At 34.1% G+C, this 17,465-nt stretch overlaps 2 protein-coding genes across 2 annotated transcripts in view; both read right to left on the bottom strand.

Annotated features, from left to right (window-relative positions):
- Nucleotides 1-3,799, bottom strand: part of LOC106104981 (glucosylceramidase-like) — a 5,472-nt gene extending 1,673 nt beyond the window's left edge. The window contains exons 1-7 of the mRNA XM_013285173.1: nt 3,662-3,799; nt 3,206-3,339; nt 3,047-3,134; nt 2,741-2,882; nt 1,132-1,288; nt 688-848; nt 232-355 (exon numbers count right to left, since the gene is read on the bottom strand). Of these exons, the coding sequence (XP_013140627.1) occupies nt 232-355; nt 688-848; nt 1,132-1,288; nt 2,741-2,882; nt 3,047-3,134; nt 3,206-3,339; nt 3,662-3,731 (876 nt within the window). The 5' untranslated portion in view covers nt 3,732-3,799. The remainder of the gene's footprint in view (nt 1-231; nt 356-687; nt 849-1,131; nt 1,289-2,740; nt 2,883-3,046; nt 3,135-3,205; nt 3,340-3,661) is intronic.
- A 4,394-nt stretch (nt 3,800-8,193) lies between these two features.
- LOC106104996 (protein scalloped) overlaps nt 8,194-17,465 on the bottom strand; it is a 74,043-nt gene continuing 64,771 nt past the window's right edge. The window contains 7 exon segments of the mRNA XM_013285193.1: nt 8,194-9,402; nt 10,146-10,380; nt 10,869-11,035; nt 11,117-11,197; nt 11,533-11,713; nt 12,947-12,987; nt 14,735-14,865. Of these exon segments, the coding sequence (XP_013140647.1) occupies nt 9,289-9,402; nt 10,146-10,380; nt 10,869-11,035; nt 11,117-11,197; nt 11,533-11,713; nt 12,947-12,987; nt 14,735-14,865 (950 nt within the window). The 3' untranslated portion in view covers nt 8,194-9,288.

Raw genomic sequence — 17,465 nt, 5'->3', positions numbered from 1 at the left:
AAAACAATATCAGGAAGCCTATGTGTTCTTCCAGACTACCCTTTACGTCTATGCCAAATTTAATTGAGATCCGTCCAACCGATTAGGCTACAAACTCTAAAACAACCATCCATTTATCTGAACTTTCACATTTAAAATATTAGTAAGATATATTCTATAAGAACACAGTCTATTAAGTTTTTTTTAACTCCGCGCAGACAAATCAGCCTCAGTTAGTATTGTTATACTTACGAGTTGTCTGGGGAACCAGCCCAAAGAGTTGAAATTGACAGTTGGCACTACGCCGTTGATAGGCTCGTTGGTGGTGGTGATGGCCCAGATCTTTATGTTGTATTTTTCATACTCTTCAAGGAAACTGTAATATAAACTACTAGTTACTAAAAAGAGACAACATTTGTATCTCCAATATTTTATCAAAAGTGTATGCAATCGGTTGTGATTCTGTTTACATTAGGAGCTGACGCACATTTTTGACTGAACTATCGCAAAACAGTTGTGCCATTCTCGATTGTTTCGCAGCCAGTTCAACTGTTTAGTCACACAAATAAAAATCGAGTAGTGTGCACACCTCCATATAAGCTCATAGGAATCAAATAATACATCAATTCACTACCTAAATTCATCAAAAAGTATCGTTTATATCGTAGTCAGTCAAATGCTGTGCAACTACTCTGTAAATGTACTAACCGTAGATGATAATCGGCATAAGACTGATAAAATTCAGGCTTAATTTGTCCAAAGCCGGTGATAGCTTCATTTGTCTTCATCCAGATAGGCGAAGACCACGCCGTCGCTGTTATTTTGATTTCATCCGTTGCCATCGCCTTTGCCATTTCTATCATAGGTATCTTTAAGCAATTAAAATATATCCCATGTTCAATAAATCATTATTAAGATAATTCAGTTACTGAATTAATAAATCAAATAAAATGACTGTTATCTTTCAATCAAATTATGTATCTGGGTAATTCCTTAATAAAGGAATCAATCGAATTAAAAGATAAAATTCAGGTTCATATGAACTAAACTGATAATAGCTTGGACTCAATATGTACCTGCATTAGACCGATTTCGTAGACTTGATGAAATTAGAACTAAAAATGGGGAAAGTATGAGATATCGCTTTCTCACCTTATAATCAAAGTCCTCCCGACTGAGGGAGTAGTTTGTAAGTGCAGCGTCGTTCCAGGGCAGCTCGTTGTAGGTGTATGGGTGTGTAGAGAAGTCAGCGCCAGCTATTGGCACTCGAATTAAATTGTACTCTAAGCCCTCTGGACCGAAGTATGTACTGCAAATGGAATACGACAATGGAGACTGGCGAATTTGGAATTTGTTAGTCTAGTGATGGCGAATATAAAAACCAGATTTTAGGGAGCTTGGTTGTGTTGAAGCTATTATGGTTTTCTTAATACGTTCCTAGAGCCAGAGTGGCAAAGATTTTCACACCAGGGCACCCAATTTAATAAAGACGAGATTAAAAGTTATCTAATAAGTACTGTGTTTTTACTGAAAAACAATTCTAAGTCAGTTTAACAGTGGTAGTGCCCGCTTTAACATCTTAGCACTGCAGGGCCGGCACGGCCGGTGTAATACCACGACCACACAGAAGACAGGCGTGAAATGGAAGCAATTCCGTGTTTCGTCTGTTGAGTGTGGTGCCGGAGGCCTAATTTAAGTCCATTTCTCTTTGCCACCCTTTTCTTATAAGGAAATGATGGAAAGGGGAAGTGGATTTGATGGAGGAGGAGATACATAGGGAAGATATTCTCTTCATGTGCTTCTCCTCCTCTGTTGGATAAGGGTAGGTAACGCATCTGCAATTGCGGATGTCTATGGGCAGGGGTCGCTTCGCCATTTTGGCGGATTCAGGTGGCCGCTTGCTCGTTTACCACCTTATGTTATAAAAAAAAAGTCACTTAAAGTGCTACGCATTGTTATGATTTTCTATACCCAAAAGTCAGCTTGACGACATGTGACTAGTTAATTGGTGTAATTGTTTCATCATAGTTTATCACTAGACCTTGTTTGTGATAGGTATTTCACTAATATTATTAAAAAGATAATCTGTTTAGATATAGTACATCCTATTGATGTAAAATCAATAGGAATTAATTATTGTTTAGAGATTACTACATTTTTTGTCATTATATCAGATTGTGCAATAGTATTATAATCTAAAATGATTAAAGCAGACATTTTATAACTATCGCTAGCTCTGTAAATGCTCAATAGTTTTAAGAGCTATTTAGACGCCACAGATGAATCTAGGATATGTATCAATGAAGAGCGGTTTGCAAACAGCTGCAATCCATTAGAATGTGGGATAAATGTACGTGAAAGAGGCGATAGTGTTGTGCTAACACCGTAATAGTGATGTTATTGTATTGAAAGGGATGATTTTAATTGTATTAACGTAATTAATTTAACTATAGTTTGTCTAAATAAGATAGTTCATAATTGTTCGCTATGCGTGTTTGTTTCGTCACTACGAGACCTGTCTATTAAGTACGGCATTTTCATACAAATTGAATTCGATACATCATATGCGTCATTTATTAAATTAATCTTACTTATTTAGACAAACTATAACTCCCGCCAGAATGGCGCGCTACATAATACGTCTCGATGACCTTTTCAGATGTCAATTAGTGACAGGCCAATGATGTAGTGTTGTGTTAATCCTCCAGAGTGTAAATTAAGAGATTAGAGAATGAAATTAGTATAGACAGAAATGATTTACCTCATGAGTTGCTTCTGCGCCTTCGTGGATAGCTTACGCCAGTTGATGCCGGCGGCGTCCGTGACAGAGCCTCCGAATCCCTCGAGTGTTTGCTTCTTAGATGACGTCAGGACGCGGAGTACCACATTCTTTCTTATACATGCTATTCAAGAAATAATTTTTAAGAGTTTTATATACATTTATTCGAATTCTCTATTATTGCAACATAACAAAACTAATGTGACTTACATCTGTCAAGTCAATAGTTTCATCAGGTTTAGTTATTAAGAGATTAAGAAGAAATTAGTAAAAATTTTCAATACATACCCTTATTTTCTTCAACAATGATGTCATCATCTTCGGTTGCACCAAAACCGTTTACCGCTCCGTAGCTTTTCTCGAACCTTTTTCCAGCCTGAAAACAAGTAATTATAAGTTTTGATCCCACACATATACAATATTCTCTTTAAAATATGTATAACTCACATTAGTGCTCGTGTAAGCTACAAAACTCCCTCTAGCTGGTGTTTCTTTGGTGATGGTATCACAGTAGTTTGCGTCGCAAACGCATACTATTGACCTGCCGTCTATACCAACGTCGCGCGCTCGGCATGGCAAATCTGTAAGAAACAATAAAGTCATCTTTATTTATATTGCATCTACATTTTTAGTATATTTTTAGAGAGTACATCAATGTTTACATAATTATTATTTCAAATTTATCACTTGTAGTCAAAGATAGACAAAGTTAAACTATTATATACCAAAACCCTAGTTCTTGTTCCGGCCTTGGTCTTCGTTCAACATCATTCAGACATCAAATATGTTTAGAAAACAGCAACGCGCCCGATGTTTCTTGTTTTTGTGAATGTACATGTCAATTAACAATTAAATTGCACACTTAATTATTATATTATTTAAAAGATTAATTATAAAACATACCGCTGTAACCAGGTTTGAATTCTCCTATAAGTATAGTTAGCGTTACTAAAAGTAATTTTAAACTTTTCATTTTTCTAATTGATCGTAGGTGTTACCTCGATCAAATTACACTCTTGAATGAATTTTGAAAATGCTTGTATGGGAAATAAATGTTATTGTTTGTGATAATTACAACTAGATTCAATGTAATTGATATGGTATTTACATTATCAGTATTGATAATCTACAATAATTATTTATGTTGTTTGTTTAATAAAGGAACAGTAGTTTATCAGATGACTTATTATGAAATTCAAGGACATTAAAAACTTAAAAGGTTATAATGTCGATATTTTATACAACATTTTATTTAAACGTCACAAAAGTAGCACCAAAAGTAACTGTTTAAATCTTTTGAGATGGTAAAAAAAACTACAGTAAGTGGAGCAATGTTTATGGTGAAAGTTGAAACCTATTTGGATTATATTTATCGGAAACTTGTCAAAAATCTTGCTATAAATAAATAAATAAATTACGAATATTTACTAATACTAATTACGAATGTTTGGATGAATGTATTTATTACCAATAACAACAACTTATCTGGCTGAAAGAGAGAAGGATTACAAAATGTTGTTTATAGACGAATTATAGAAATAATCATACTTCATACTAATATTATAAATGCAAAAGTTTAGATGGATGGATGTTTGTTAGAGTTTGTAGGTTAAACGGCTGTACGGATTTCGATGTAATTTGGTATAGATGTAGAGGATAGTCTGAAAGAACACATAGGCTAGTCACTTTTATTTTGTTAATTCCACGCGGACGGAGTCGCAGGCGAAAGTTAGTTTAAATTAAATAGACGTGAGTAATTTTATTCCTTCGATAATTTGATAAAATGTCAGTATGTATTTATGTGTAATGTTAGAAATATGTTTTGAAGCATCCTGTATATGATATTATCTTGATCCATATTAGGAATTAATCGAATTAACTTAATACTTGTTTATTTTATTGACCTTCGGTCATGGATTTCTTAACGAGGTCGTGGATATATCACAATGACATACTTCTTCATATACATCTTCTAAGTTTCAAACAGATTGTATATATCCTGGAGAAATTTCAATTTGAAGACAATTGCAATTTATAAGCCAATTCCAATTAAAAATATAATTCATTACATATACAAGCATTACCTTTCGGATAAAAAAAGAATTACCAAAATCGGTCCACTAGCGGCGGAGTTATGCTGTAACACGCATTAAAAAAAATAAAAAAAACATACTGACGAATTAAGTACCTCCTTCTTTTGGGATGTCGGTCAAAAATGCATAGAGTTGTCTTAATTAAAACCAATGGTGTGCGAAAACGTACTGAAAAATGTCATTTAAGTTATATATTTATTGTCATTGTTAACTTAACTGTACTTGTTGAGAGTGATATAATTATTTAATCGATTTATAAGTTGAATAATTAATTATGTAGAAAAATGTCTTTATCACATCAAGATATCGGACAATTAGAAAGTCATTTATCAAGATATCGATCTTGTTGTTGACATTTTGTGCACGTTTGATATAGAAATAGAAACTTCTCTGGCTCGGTTAGTGGTGCTGTTGTAGCAAATTTTTAAGAAAAAAGACCAAAGCTTCATTTGTTATCAGCACTGGTCTGTGAAGTTATACTTACTATGATTTTTATCTTACATCTTACTGATATTATAAATGCGAAAGTTTAGATGGATGGATGTATGGATGGACGGATGTTTGTTAGAGTTTGTAGCCTAAACGGCTGAACAGATTTAGATGTAATATGGCATAAATGTAGAGGATAGTCTGTTTTTGTCACTTTTGTTTTTTAAATTCCACGCGGACGGAGTCGCAGGCGAAAGCTAGTAAAAAACATTTTTGCATAAAATTGTATTGATAATTCTTGTGGTTTAATTAATGGTTTTTTAATTAAAAATACTCGTGATCACATAAAATCAGTTAGTTTTTTTTTATAGATTAGTGAAAAAAAATGATAAACACTTGGATTTATGAAGACAATATAATTAAATTTTTCATACAAATCTTTAACGTAATATTATCTTTAAAATACTGTACAATATGTCGGCCGGCTTTGTAAATAGTCATTCGCTGACCCCTCAGTTCGAGAAACTTGCCAAAATAAAGAAAAATAACCTCAAATAAAGCAAATGACTCTCTTTAAAGCCGTCGACTAAATTTCTTTTTTAATTTTCATATTGATATGGCAGATTGTCGATATGAAAGATCGTTTAAAAAACATATAATAAGCGTCTTTGTACAGATAATTAATTTTGAAATTATCACTTTCCGAACATTTACATTAATACATTGCTGTCTTTTTTTTTTCAGATAGAACGAAAGAGACAGCAATATATAATACAAATATTACGATAGTGAAAATATACAATAAAGGTCTGTTCAGACTGGAGAGTAAAACAGAGCAGATAAGATTTTTATCGTAAACGAAATTAAACTTTATTAGATTGAAACAAGGTTGAATTTTACTTCAAGCGTCTTTTTATTATTGCTATTTATAACAAAGACGTGCAAAGTAAAATTAAACCTTATTACAATTTCATAAAGTTCAAGTTTATTTGCCAAAATCTGCTCTGCTTTAATAAATCTATGAACATAAAAATATTGAAGCTTCATTTGTACAAAGAATAGGGGCATATCCTCGTAAGATGTAAGAATTCGCGACATTTTGTCGTCATAAAAAAGTTTGTAAATCAAAATTCACTTAGAAAACTAAAAGTGAAACAAATGCACTAAGTATACAAGATAAACCATTCCCGTCTGTTTACTAGCAAGAGTCGAACGAACCCATTAATCTCATTCTGAGTACATTAATATTACAAAAAAGTAAAAAAAATCACATAGGAAACAGATCTCTTTCACTATTTCAATATAATAAGGGTTAATAAATAATCGATGTTTACTAATAATAAAATAATGTTTCGACGCACCAAATGTTTGCAACATCAAAGCGAATATAAACATACTAAAAATTTATATTAATTTTTTTTATTCACCTTCTCTTGAAAATTCAATACAAATGATTAATGCAATAATTTAAATAATCAACGATGTTAGCAACTATCGAAACTTTAAATTAGATAAACATCGATTATCGATTTTCTTATCGATGTTTTTAATGTTCCGATGATTGATGTTAGATGAACACCAACAATCGTTTTGCAAAATGTCGTTTAAAATAAGCTTATTCACTGTTTAGAGACGACGGCACCATAAAAAATTAAGTTCATACGCTTAAGTACTAATTATTTCACATTACCTACGATTTTGCTGAACGACCATTGCCATATTAAAAAATAAAACCTTAAAACTAATCACTTTACAATTTACCTAATATAAATCTATGAAATAAATACAAAAAAAATCTCTTACCATTATTTAAGATAATATTTTTCTATCGCATGTCTTGAAACTATATTAATGCACATTAGGTTACCGCTGTAAACTTAAAAAAGGGGGGACCCTAAAAATATTTGACTAAAAGAGAGATCAAATCATTGCCACATTATAAAAAAAAAATTAAACTTATGTATAATCAGTAGGCCGGCACTCTTTGTACTTTGGAAGTTTAAAGAAAGCAGAAGCGGCCTTAGTTTAGGGAAATACCGAGGCTTTGATGAAAAACACGAGATATAAAGCTACATACATAAGAAATGACGATTTTAAATAAGGATAAAAATCAGTAGAGACATCCGCCCAGGGCGATGGAAAGGGGCAATCTGCTAAAAAGGGGGCGTTGTAGTAACCCCGCCAAGGGCTTTAGTTACTAGTATTGATTCCAAATAAATTTTGTAGTTAAAGATGACGAGGTCCAAAATACTCTAGTATTTTATTACTCGTGTTTTTTAATGTTGTTCGTCATTTTCAATTATGTATGCATCTTAGAAAATGAGTCAATAATAAAGTAAATAATAGAATCTTATTTACACGGTTGCGTTAACAAAAGCTGCCAAGAATATCAAAGCATCATTTTGAAGTATAAGAAAAAAAAATATCCAATATAATTTTTAATATTCAATACGTATAATAGTTTAAAAATAATTTTTATTGCAATTTATATCGGAAGCTCTCGAAATCATGTTTAGTGGCATGAAATGAAATACGCGTTAACATTAAAAAAATCATGTAAAAAAAAGAAACATGATTCTTAGAGCCTTTGAAAAATCCAACGCATTCGAAATAAATGTGTTCATACGCACTTTGAATACCTTGTTTATAATACATTTTATACATCTATAACAACTAGGGATGCGACGTAATATCGAAAAACCGATACCAGTATAGATACATCGATATTTATATCGACATAAAGTTCAATAATTTTGATATGCGAAAAAGTAAAATTCACATTCTAATTACATAATTTAAACTTCATAAAAATTATATTCTAAGGGCGATATTTTTAAAATACATAAAAATATAACATTAAGAACTAAACATGTAATAACAAACATTTTGACAATTTGCAGATGTGTTTTTTTATTGATTGATGTTTATTTGACATTGACATGAATATCGATATATGTACACTTTCGCATCCCTAATAACAACCTTGATTGTCTAACTGTAGTATGTACAATGTTATAACCGAGTGGCAAAGACATACGTGGCAAATACAAAACGATCTTAAAAGTAAAGAAACATTCAAAATACAAAAGTAAAAAAAAAAGCTGCCACATTACGTTCCTTACGATTTATGTCGCAAACGATGTTTCGAAATCATTAAAAAATGACCAACAAAATAAGATATTAAATTGTACCAAGAGCACTTAAAAGAATCAGAATTTCTAGACGTCTTAATAATAATACTTAACAAACCTATGTATTGAATCGCAGTATTCTAAATTTTAATATTTCCACTGGGACGTTACAACGTGCAGTGGAAATGCTAAAAATGCTCAAGTAATTTATGTTAATGTAACATAATTATAGAGGCACTGTGTGTTGAAATCTATAAATTTCTTAATATTGGTAATTTACACGAAATTTTAAGGTTAGATTTTGTGAAAGTTTTTTTTCTTTTGTGATCCATTAAAGATTTAACCATAGACAAAATCGTTCCGAACGTCCGTTGTCACTATATGATACATGATATTTAAAAATTGAGCTATACATAAATCTCCATTTACAAAAATACTTGTAGCGTAATTTCTCAGATCACATTTTTTTTCTCTACATTTGCATCACTAAAATGTCGATAACAACGATCTTTTCGTCCCACTTTGAATATAATCTGTCGCGTCTGTTCATATGTCTGTGTAGTGTAAATACTGAATGGTCCACAAAATAGTTGGCCAATTTGACCATACACGATTCGGAGATTACATAAATTATTTCAAACAATTTCAAATTTTAACACCAAATTAAAAAAAAACATTCCGAATTTTGAAACAAAAATCCAAACTTGCACAAGACAAAGAAATTAGTCAAAGAAAAGTCACAGACAGATAGAATAACAAGAGCCCAGCTCTGGAATATTTTTTCTAACAAATTAGAATCGTGTGTGGTAGGACAGAGTTGTGGTATGGTGTTGTGTAGTGTTGTGGTGTGTTGTGGTGTGGTGTTGTGGCGTGGTGTTCAGTCTTTGACGAGCCTGTAGATGTGGTGCTGCGCGCCGTGCTCACTGTTCGACACTTCAAACACAAACGCTGCACACAATAATGTCTCTTGAGTATCCCTATTCGTCACCACCTGCAAATAAAAAAAAAGTTATTCCCACAACTGTAACAGTTTCAATTAGATTAATAAATCTGGATTAAGGGACAAGAATTAATAAAAGATATGACCCTGAGTAAATTTAAATTTTTAAGATTAACCATCTGAAAAAATGTTTTGTATCTATGAATGATTTTTATAGAGCTCTATAAAAATTAAGCATACGTCTACAGGGGAAGATGTTTATAACCAAGATGTTGGCCCTGGTCTTCTTTTCCCTTGTATCCCTGAATAAAGCTTAATTAAAATCTTTTCCAATTATACAATAAAGTTACGCGTTCTATATTTTTAGATGTAATCAGAGTTCTATTTTTTTGATTTCAACAAAGTACATTGTGATACATTTATGTTTGAATAATTGGTGCCATTAAACTTTTAGACAACTTATTTAATTGATACTGTCGCTTTAAACTCAGAGCAACACTTCTCGTCAGGACTTAGAATGCGCGCCAAATCTATCCATCCTTATAGTGACATTGACAGCTGTCAGCTAGGGACGTGACGTTTATGCTGATAATCTAGAGTTGCGCCAATTCTATAGCACGATACTAATTTTATTCCTAACAAAACTTATAATGTAGCTATTATGAAGTAGATGACACCAAAAGAAGAAGACGGTCTTAGCTTGATTACTAAACAAGTAATGAGAGTGATTGCTGTAAATGGGTTGTGTGATGGATGCTATAGAATAGAGCAGTAGATGATGGTTCCATATGCACCTGTAGTATCGTGAAGTTCTCGAGGACGCTGTTCATCATGTACTTCTCGGGGAGGTGCTTCAGCTTGTGTATGAAGTTGACCATGTACTCGCACATCGGCGAGCGCTGGATGCGGTACACGAAGCGGCCGCCCTCGAACCTCGCGTACTCCGTCTCCACCTTCTCCACCACCTGCTTGCCGAACGAGCACACCTTCGTGCTGCACATTATTGTCATGTTCTCGTTGCTTTCGTACCTACGACACGAACATTACTTCAGTACTTGTACACACTTTAGCAGAATCTTCAATTTATAGAACATGCTTCTAAGGACATGGTATGTTAAAGAAACTATGTGTGGTGCATTTAAGAAATATATCTATACTAATATTATAAAGAGGAAAGATTTGTGTTTTTGTATGAATTTTATAATAAATCAAAAACTACTGGGGCGATTTTCAAAAATCTTTCACCGTTAAAAAGGTAATTTATCTGCGAGTGAAATTGGTGGTATTATGTATATTTTTTTAAATATAATGCGGAAGAGTCGTACTAATAAACATATAGTGAACAACATTTTTTTTCACCGAAAACTTCTTTAAAAGGTACTATGTTAGTTGTCAAGTTTAGTGCTACCTCATGTCCTTGTAATGAGATGTTATAAAAAATTTAAAAAAAATATAATACTGATAAGTGGAAGTTCAGAAGGGAAATAAAGAAAAATGTAATATCATCATGTACTCACACACTAGTGACCCCGTAGAAGGCGCCGGGGTCATCCAAGTTATTTGTATTGAGGTCAGCCCAAAATTTGACGAGGAAGAACGCGTTCCGCGGACCTTTCTCGTACAACTCTTTTAGGCCGCCTTTCTTTTCAGGGAATTTGTCGTTTATTTGTTGAACATCTACTGACTGAAAGAAAAAACACATTAGAAATTGAAACTTGTGAAAGAAGGCAGAAATTCCTTTACAATATTCTGTTATAGCACTTACTTCTAATAGGGGGTCCGCGTAGGTAACTGTGCCACCTATGTGGACAAAAAGGTGTTGCGCCGGCGTCGTACTAGGGGGGTACTGAAAATAATAAATACAGAAACTATTGAAGTAAAAGTTGGCTAATACTAAATCTTTATTCTTTTACTAGCTTTCGCCCGCAACTCCATCCTCGTGGAACTAAAAAAAGAACAAAAGCGAGTACCCTATGTGTTCTTCCAGACCATCGTCTACATCTATACCAAATTGCATCGAAATCTGTTAAGCCGTTTAGGGTATAAACTTTAACAAACATCCATCCATCCATCTAAACTTTCGCATTTATAACATTAGTATGATTGAGTCGGAAACATGTTCATAGATGTACTGAAATGTGGTTAACAAAGAACAACAGTTATAAAGTATTATTTGCTTACCGTATCCGTGTCTCTAGGATGCTCAACGAAGGCGGAGAACTCAACTAATCTGAGTTTGTGCGTGGCGATGGCGCGGCCCTCCCACGGCGGTGGCGCCACGTCGGCAGCGCCTCCAACGCCCACGCCGACACCCACGCCCACGCCCACACCCTTGTAGCCCGCGCCAGGGAACGGCTTCACACTGTAACATATCCCACACATGGGTTATGAACTGCTAGAAGACAGTGGGCTATTTTGAAGATATTTTCAACTTTTAGACCAAGTGATCTTAGATCCTACATTTTAAAGTTCCAGTAAGAAATTCTATTTCCTGAATCACCACTAACATACAACCCATTTCTGATCTCACGTTAGATAAGATTGAAAAGTTTGCCAACGACAGAGGAGAACCTTTACTTATCAAAGTGCCAATTTCATAACGAAACGTTTAACATGGTCGTGCCATCAAATAATTTTTGGATCTGTAATTAGCAAAGTAGTATGAGGATCGCTTTGAGTTCGTTCTTCATGTATTATCTACTTCATACTTTTATTTATTGTGCATATTAAATTTTGTGATCAGAACACTGCTCAAAGTTTTATGTCACATGCCAATAATGGTACACATGCTATTTGTTTATCATCGTTGGTCTACTCTGTGTCAACTGTTATGCTGTTTGTTATAATGCAAATCTTTATTGCTCTATTTGAAAAATTCCCTAATTCTTAAAAATATACTCTGCTAGCTCATCATGTGTATAACTATGTTTCGCCCATGACTGCGTCCGCGTGGAATATGTGTTCTTCCAGACTATGCTCTATATCGATACCAAATTTCATCGAGATCCGTTCAGCAGTTAAACTTTCGCATTTATAACATTAGTAAGGTATATAAATAAAGCAAGGTTTTATTGTATGATTTGCTTACTGATAAAAGGCATGTAATCTAATTACATACTAACGTTCTTTACTTATTACGTACATTTGTAACTATTGTTACGATTCTATATATAAACTTAAGTTATTTAACTTAATTTTTTTTTATAATATAAGGTAGCAAACGAGCAAGCGGCCACCTGAATCCACCGAAATGGAAAGCGATTGTTGCTCATAAACATCCACAATTTCAGATGCGTTACCTACACTTAATTGATGGAGGAGACGCGAATAAAGAGGACGTTTCCCCTTCCTATTAGTCTCCTCCACGGTCAAATCCACTTTTCCTTCCCATCCTATCCTCTTAAGAAAAGGGTGGAAAGGGAAAGGGACTAAAATTAGGCCTCCACACTCATCAGACGAAACGCGGAATTGCTTCCACTTCACGCCTGTTTTCTGTGTGGTCGTGGTATTACACCGGGCGAGCCGGCCCATTCGTGCGAAGATGTTAAAGCGGGCTCTACCACTGTCAAATAATATAAATAATGAATGTACTTACTCTTGCGAAGTGCCTGCTTGTAGACCAGGTTGCCAAAATTGCTGGAAAGAGAAATTATACGATTATTATATACGTAATAATAATTCATAATGCATTGTTTTGTAATGTTAACATTTTGTTAGAATAATTAAATTAGCCCAAGTTGTTAAGAGCGGCAAATTCTCTACACACTGAAACTGAAGCATTGAACACATTTAAACAATACAAGCTTTCGGGATATTTAAGCGTTAAATTTAAATTCATTAAATTTATACAAAAAGCAAGTTATTTTGAAACTTTGGTACATTGATCTTAATTAACGATGATTAAATCGTAAATATTGAATTAAAGTAGTGTATAATAATAAAGTAATGTCAATGTAACTTTACGTTTTCACTGTGAAAAGAGAAGTAGAAAAAGATATTGGTATCTCGCTTATTTTAAAACGAAATTAAGAGATGACGATATTTGTTTATATAGTTATTTCGACAGTGAAAACTTACGGTGTACAAATAGAAATACAATCAAACTTTGTGGATAACACGGAGTTATTTTGTAAGTAAAGCGATTCGTATGTGATGTTATTTCGAGTACTTGTAGAGCGTGCTTTGCGACATGCCTTCACAACTCCGTTCACCGAAACCCGTCCTCGTAAATTTTTCTTATTCTATGTTCTTAAAGGTCACTTACGTATTAATTGTACTGAAAACTACAATAGTTTAGTCATATAACGACGTACAATGAATGTAAACTGTTAACAAACTAACTGAAACGATTTATGTCCGGTTTCCCAGCTACTTTTAACCATTCTTCAGTGTTCGCGATAACTTCACGAAATGCGTTTCTAACTACGTAACTAGAGTTCTACACTGATGTATTAATTGGTAATGAAAAAATAAATTGAAAATGCAGCAACCTAGCATTAGTCAGTAAATAACAAAGTTAAGGTTACTTATATTTGTTCCTTCTACAAACTATAGTCTTATGATTTAAGTGATATACTTCAAAAGGGGCTGTACTACATTTTTTACAAACAAAACTAGTTCAGACCTTCCGGTATCTATCTGAGGCTAGCTATCATTTCGTCGAAATCGAGTAACGGGCAACGGCGAAGCAACAACACAGTATAGGCAATCTAGTTCTGTTCACCGGCAAGTAAGACAAAGGCATGCCTCGCACCGTGTGGTACGCCGGGTGCGGGAGCCCGGCGACTATCTGCGCACTCGACAGCGAGCTCATTGACTGCATCGCCTTATCCTTCATCACACCACCGTCCTATAGCCATCATCGATTGTTATCTCATGTTGGGTATACCAGTTAGTAGAAGACAGCTATAGACCGCAACTCCACGAATACCAACTATTTTAAATCGCAACTAAAATCAGTGAACCTCAGCAAACACTTTCTTTCGCTGGTGATCTCCGGGAGCTCTTAGAGAGCTGAACACTGAACCCTGTAGTCCAAATCTAATGGACGTATCATAAACTCATAGTCTTCAATTATCGCGCAATAACTGTTAATTTAATTGGAATTATAAATCAAGTTCATTTTTTACTAAATGAGATGTCAAAAATCGCATACGTAAATCTATAGTATGTGAGACATTTTGCATAATTTCGCATCCTTTGTTTGGTATAAATGTATTCTTTTGATTTGATATTAATACAATGAATGTGTCGGTAAGGCTTTTTATAAGAATAAAGTTTTATAACCCTTATTTAAGACAATGTTCAATTGAAACTGCTTATATGATAAAATATAACAATGGGTTACAAGACAAATGTATACGAAATAAGGGCATGTACTCACCACTTTGAGTTTGGCCTGTATCTCTCGCAGCTTCCGCCTCGCCAGCACCTGTATGTGTGACGAGACCTGTTTTCTTGTGCGGGTTTTTCCTGTCCTTAGCTTAATATATCTCGCTATGAGCTCGTTCCTTCCTGCAACACGATTTATTGCACTTAATTAGATAATAAAACGAATGGGGAAAGCTCAAGGCGCTGTGACGAAGAAATTAAAAGAGACCGAGCGAAATGAACTTTGACTTTATATTTTACTTGATTGCATATCGAGTTCATAAACTGTATTTGATATAGAAGCCAAGTATTTATAGAGTTCATATAAAAATAATCCAGATTACGTAGTTTTTAATTAAAACATTTCCATTTTTTAAATAAGGTAACCATGATTTTATGCATAGATTTAGATAGAAAATAGCAGTGTTCTATTTTTATATAAAATCTAATTTTGTGTACAAAATTAATTAGTGCATGTATTGTGGACACAAGTGATAATGTCATAATGTTTAGAAGCGTGCGAGAGCGTGGCATTACGTCCGCGCAAGGTAATTGTTTGACGCGTTTAGCGGTGACATCACAGCTCTAAATTGGCCGGGCGTGGCCAAATCACCGTACACCTCATCTGCAGTCATCTCACGCTATTATTTTTCCTTGTTAAAGTGTAAGAGTTGATAGCACTTAATGTTTTTAGGTTTCATTAAGAAATAAAAGATACATTTTTAATAACAAGACGTAACAAAACCTAATTATCATCTAGAATAAAAAAATAAACTCTGGATTACAGCGTCGGATCACAATTAGATAAATATTAACAGATATTGGCGGTGTAAAAAAACACAGGAGAATGCAATATTTTTGAGGAATTGTTAAACATGGGCAGAGATTATAAACGGAGTAATAAAAACGCAACCCTCGCCCTCGTCAATTGACATAACCCGCGAGATAGTTTGCATTGTGGATTCATTGCGAGCGGCGCGCCGTGGCCCCGGACCGCGCCGACTGCGCTCCCAGGCCCGCTATTTTGAAAATATTTTGAATAGCTATTTTCAATAATTGAAACTGCAACCGAATATTTTGAATAGCTATTCAATTATTGAAACTGCAGTCGGGGCGGAATGCGAGCTGGCGACGGGAGAAGCGTCGATTTATTTTAATAGTTTCATGGAATAACGTGCACCGCTTCCGATGAATCCATCATTTAACATAACTATTGGTTTTCTGGATAAAACATTTAACATAGTACGCATTCGATCGAATCAATAAACATTTCGAAATGAGATAATCCAAATGGTTGTGAATTCTGAAAATGTGTTATACTTATGCATTTAATTACTGCATATAAACTAAGTTACCAATAATTACTATTTTATACTAGCTTTCGCCCGCGACTCAGTCCGAGTGGAATTAAAAAAAAACAAAAGCAAGTAGCCTACGTGTTCTTCCAGACCATCCTCTACACCTATTCCAAATTTCATCCAGATCCGTTCAGCCGTTTAGGCTACAAACTCTAAGAAACATCCATCTATCCACCCAAACTTTCACATTTATAATATTAATATGAAGTCTGAAGTATGATAGTATGATAGGTACTAATCAAATGCTAGTTATTTATCAATAAATCATTTTTGATTTGTTCAACTCATCAATAATGCAAATTCGAATAGATTATATCGAATCTACATCCCGCATATTACAATGGACGCATTCCCTCCCCTGCTATGCCGTCTCGATAATATATTAGCGTGTACACCGGCAAAATTATCTCCATTATAAGCTGGGCTACGTACATATATACTCATGTATACCACTTTACTGAGAAATACGGCTTTGGTATTTGACGACGGACTTACTACGTAAGGTTGGTCTTTATCTTTCTGAAATGTTAGTGGTTAGGAATCTGTCGAGTGAATTTAATACTGAGAAACAACATTTAGTGACACATTTTCTCTCCATTAAAGGTACTATTGCAGTTTTCTAGTGGTGATTTCGCAATTGTTGTAGAATAACAGTTCAATAGTTATTTGAGTTCTCGTTATTATAAGTTAGAGATATTATAATCATTATTGGATAAATCGTAATATAGATAGATTTTAGATTGTCTATTACACTATTCAAAAGTCAAAGTTCGCATGTATAAGCATATCACAATCGTAACTAATAGTTCGGTAAATACTCAAAGGATTTCAATAAAAGCGTTGTTTCATTGCTCTTCACAAAGTGAACAAAATAAGTAGAAAGCATTAAAAGCATTCAGCACAATGGAGTCCCGCGCGATCCAATTCTCTCGATAGTGTATTAATTCGTGGACAATGAAAGACTCGACTAGACCAAAGTAAATTGAAATCTCATTGAATTCGGGGAATGCGAGGCGACGGGAGACGGTTGCTGTGAATTTAATTAACCCCTTACCGGCTCGTTGGGGCGAACGCACATCACATACACACGCAAATGTACGTACATCGATTGATCGTTGACCGCCGGCTAAATTTTCATAATTGAACCGCTCTATGAAATCATCGAAAATTTATATAACACAACCAATAAATTATACCAGACTTTTAGTACAGAATATGAATGTATTTCAGTGAAATTGGCACTATTATGTGCTAGTTAAAATAAAGCAGGCATTGATAGACTATTTGCTTGTTGTAAAATAATGATGTAAAGTAATATATCTCTAATGGCCAGTTTCCCAGATGTTTAACCATTCGTTAGTGTTTTTGGTTCGATAAAGTCCGAAC

This window comes from Papilio polytes, unplaced genomic scaffold (genome assembly GCF_000836215.1).
Source record: "Papilio polytes unplaced genomic scaffold, Ppol_1.0 DF823288.1, whole genome shotgun sequence".
Taxonomy (NCBI): Eukaryota; Metazoa; Arthropoda; class Insecta; order Lepidoptera; family Papilionidae; genus Papilio; species Papilio polytes.
The sequence above is the reverse complement of the archived record's forward strand: the minus strand, read 5'-3'. Positions and strand labels throughout refer to the sequence as shown.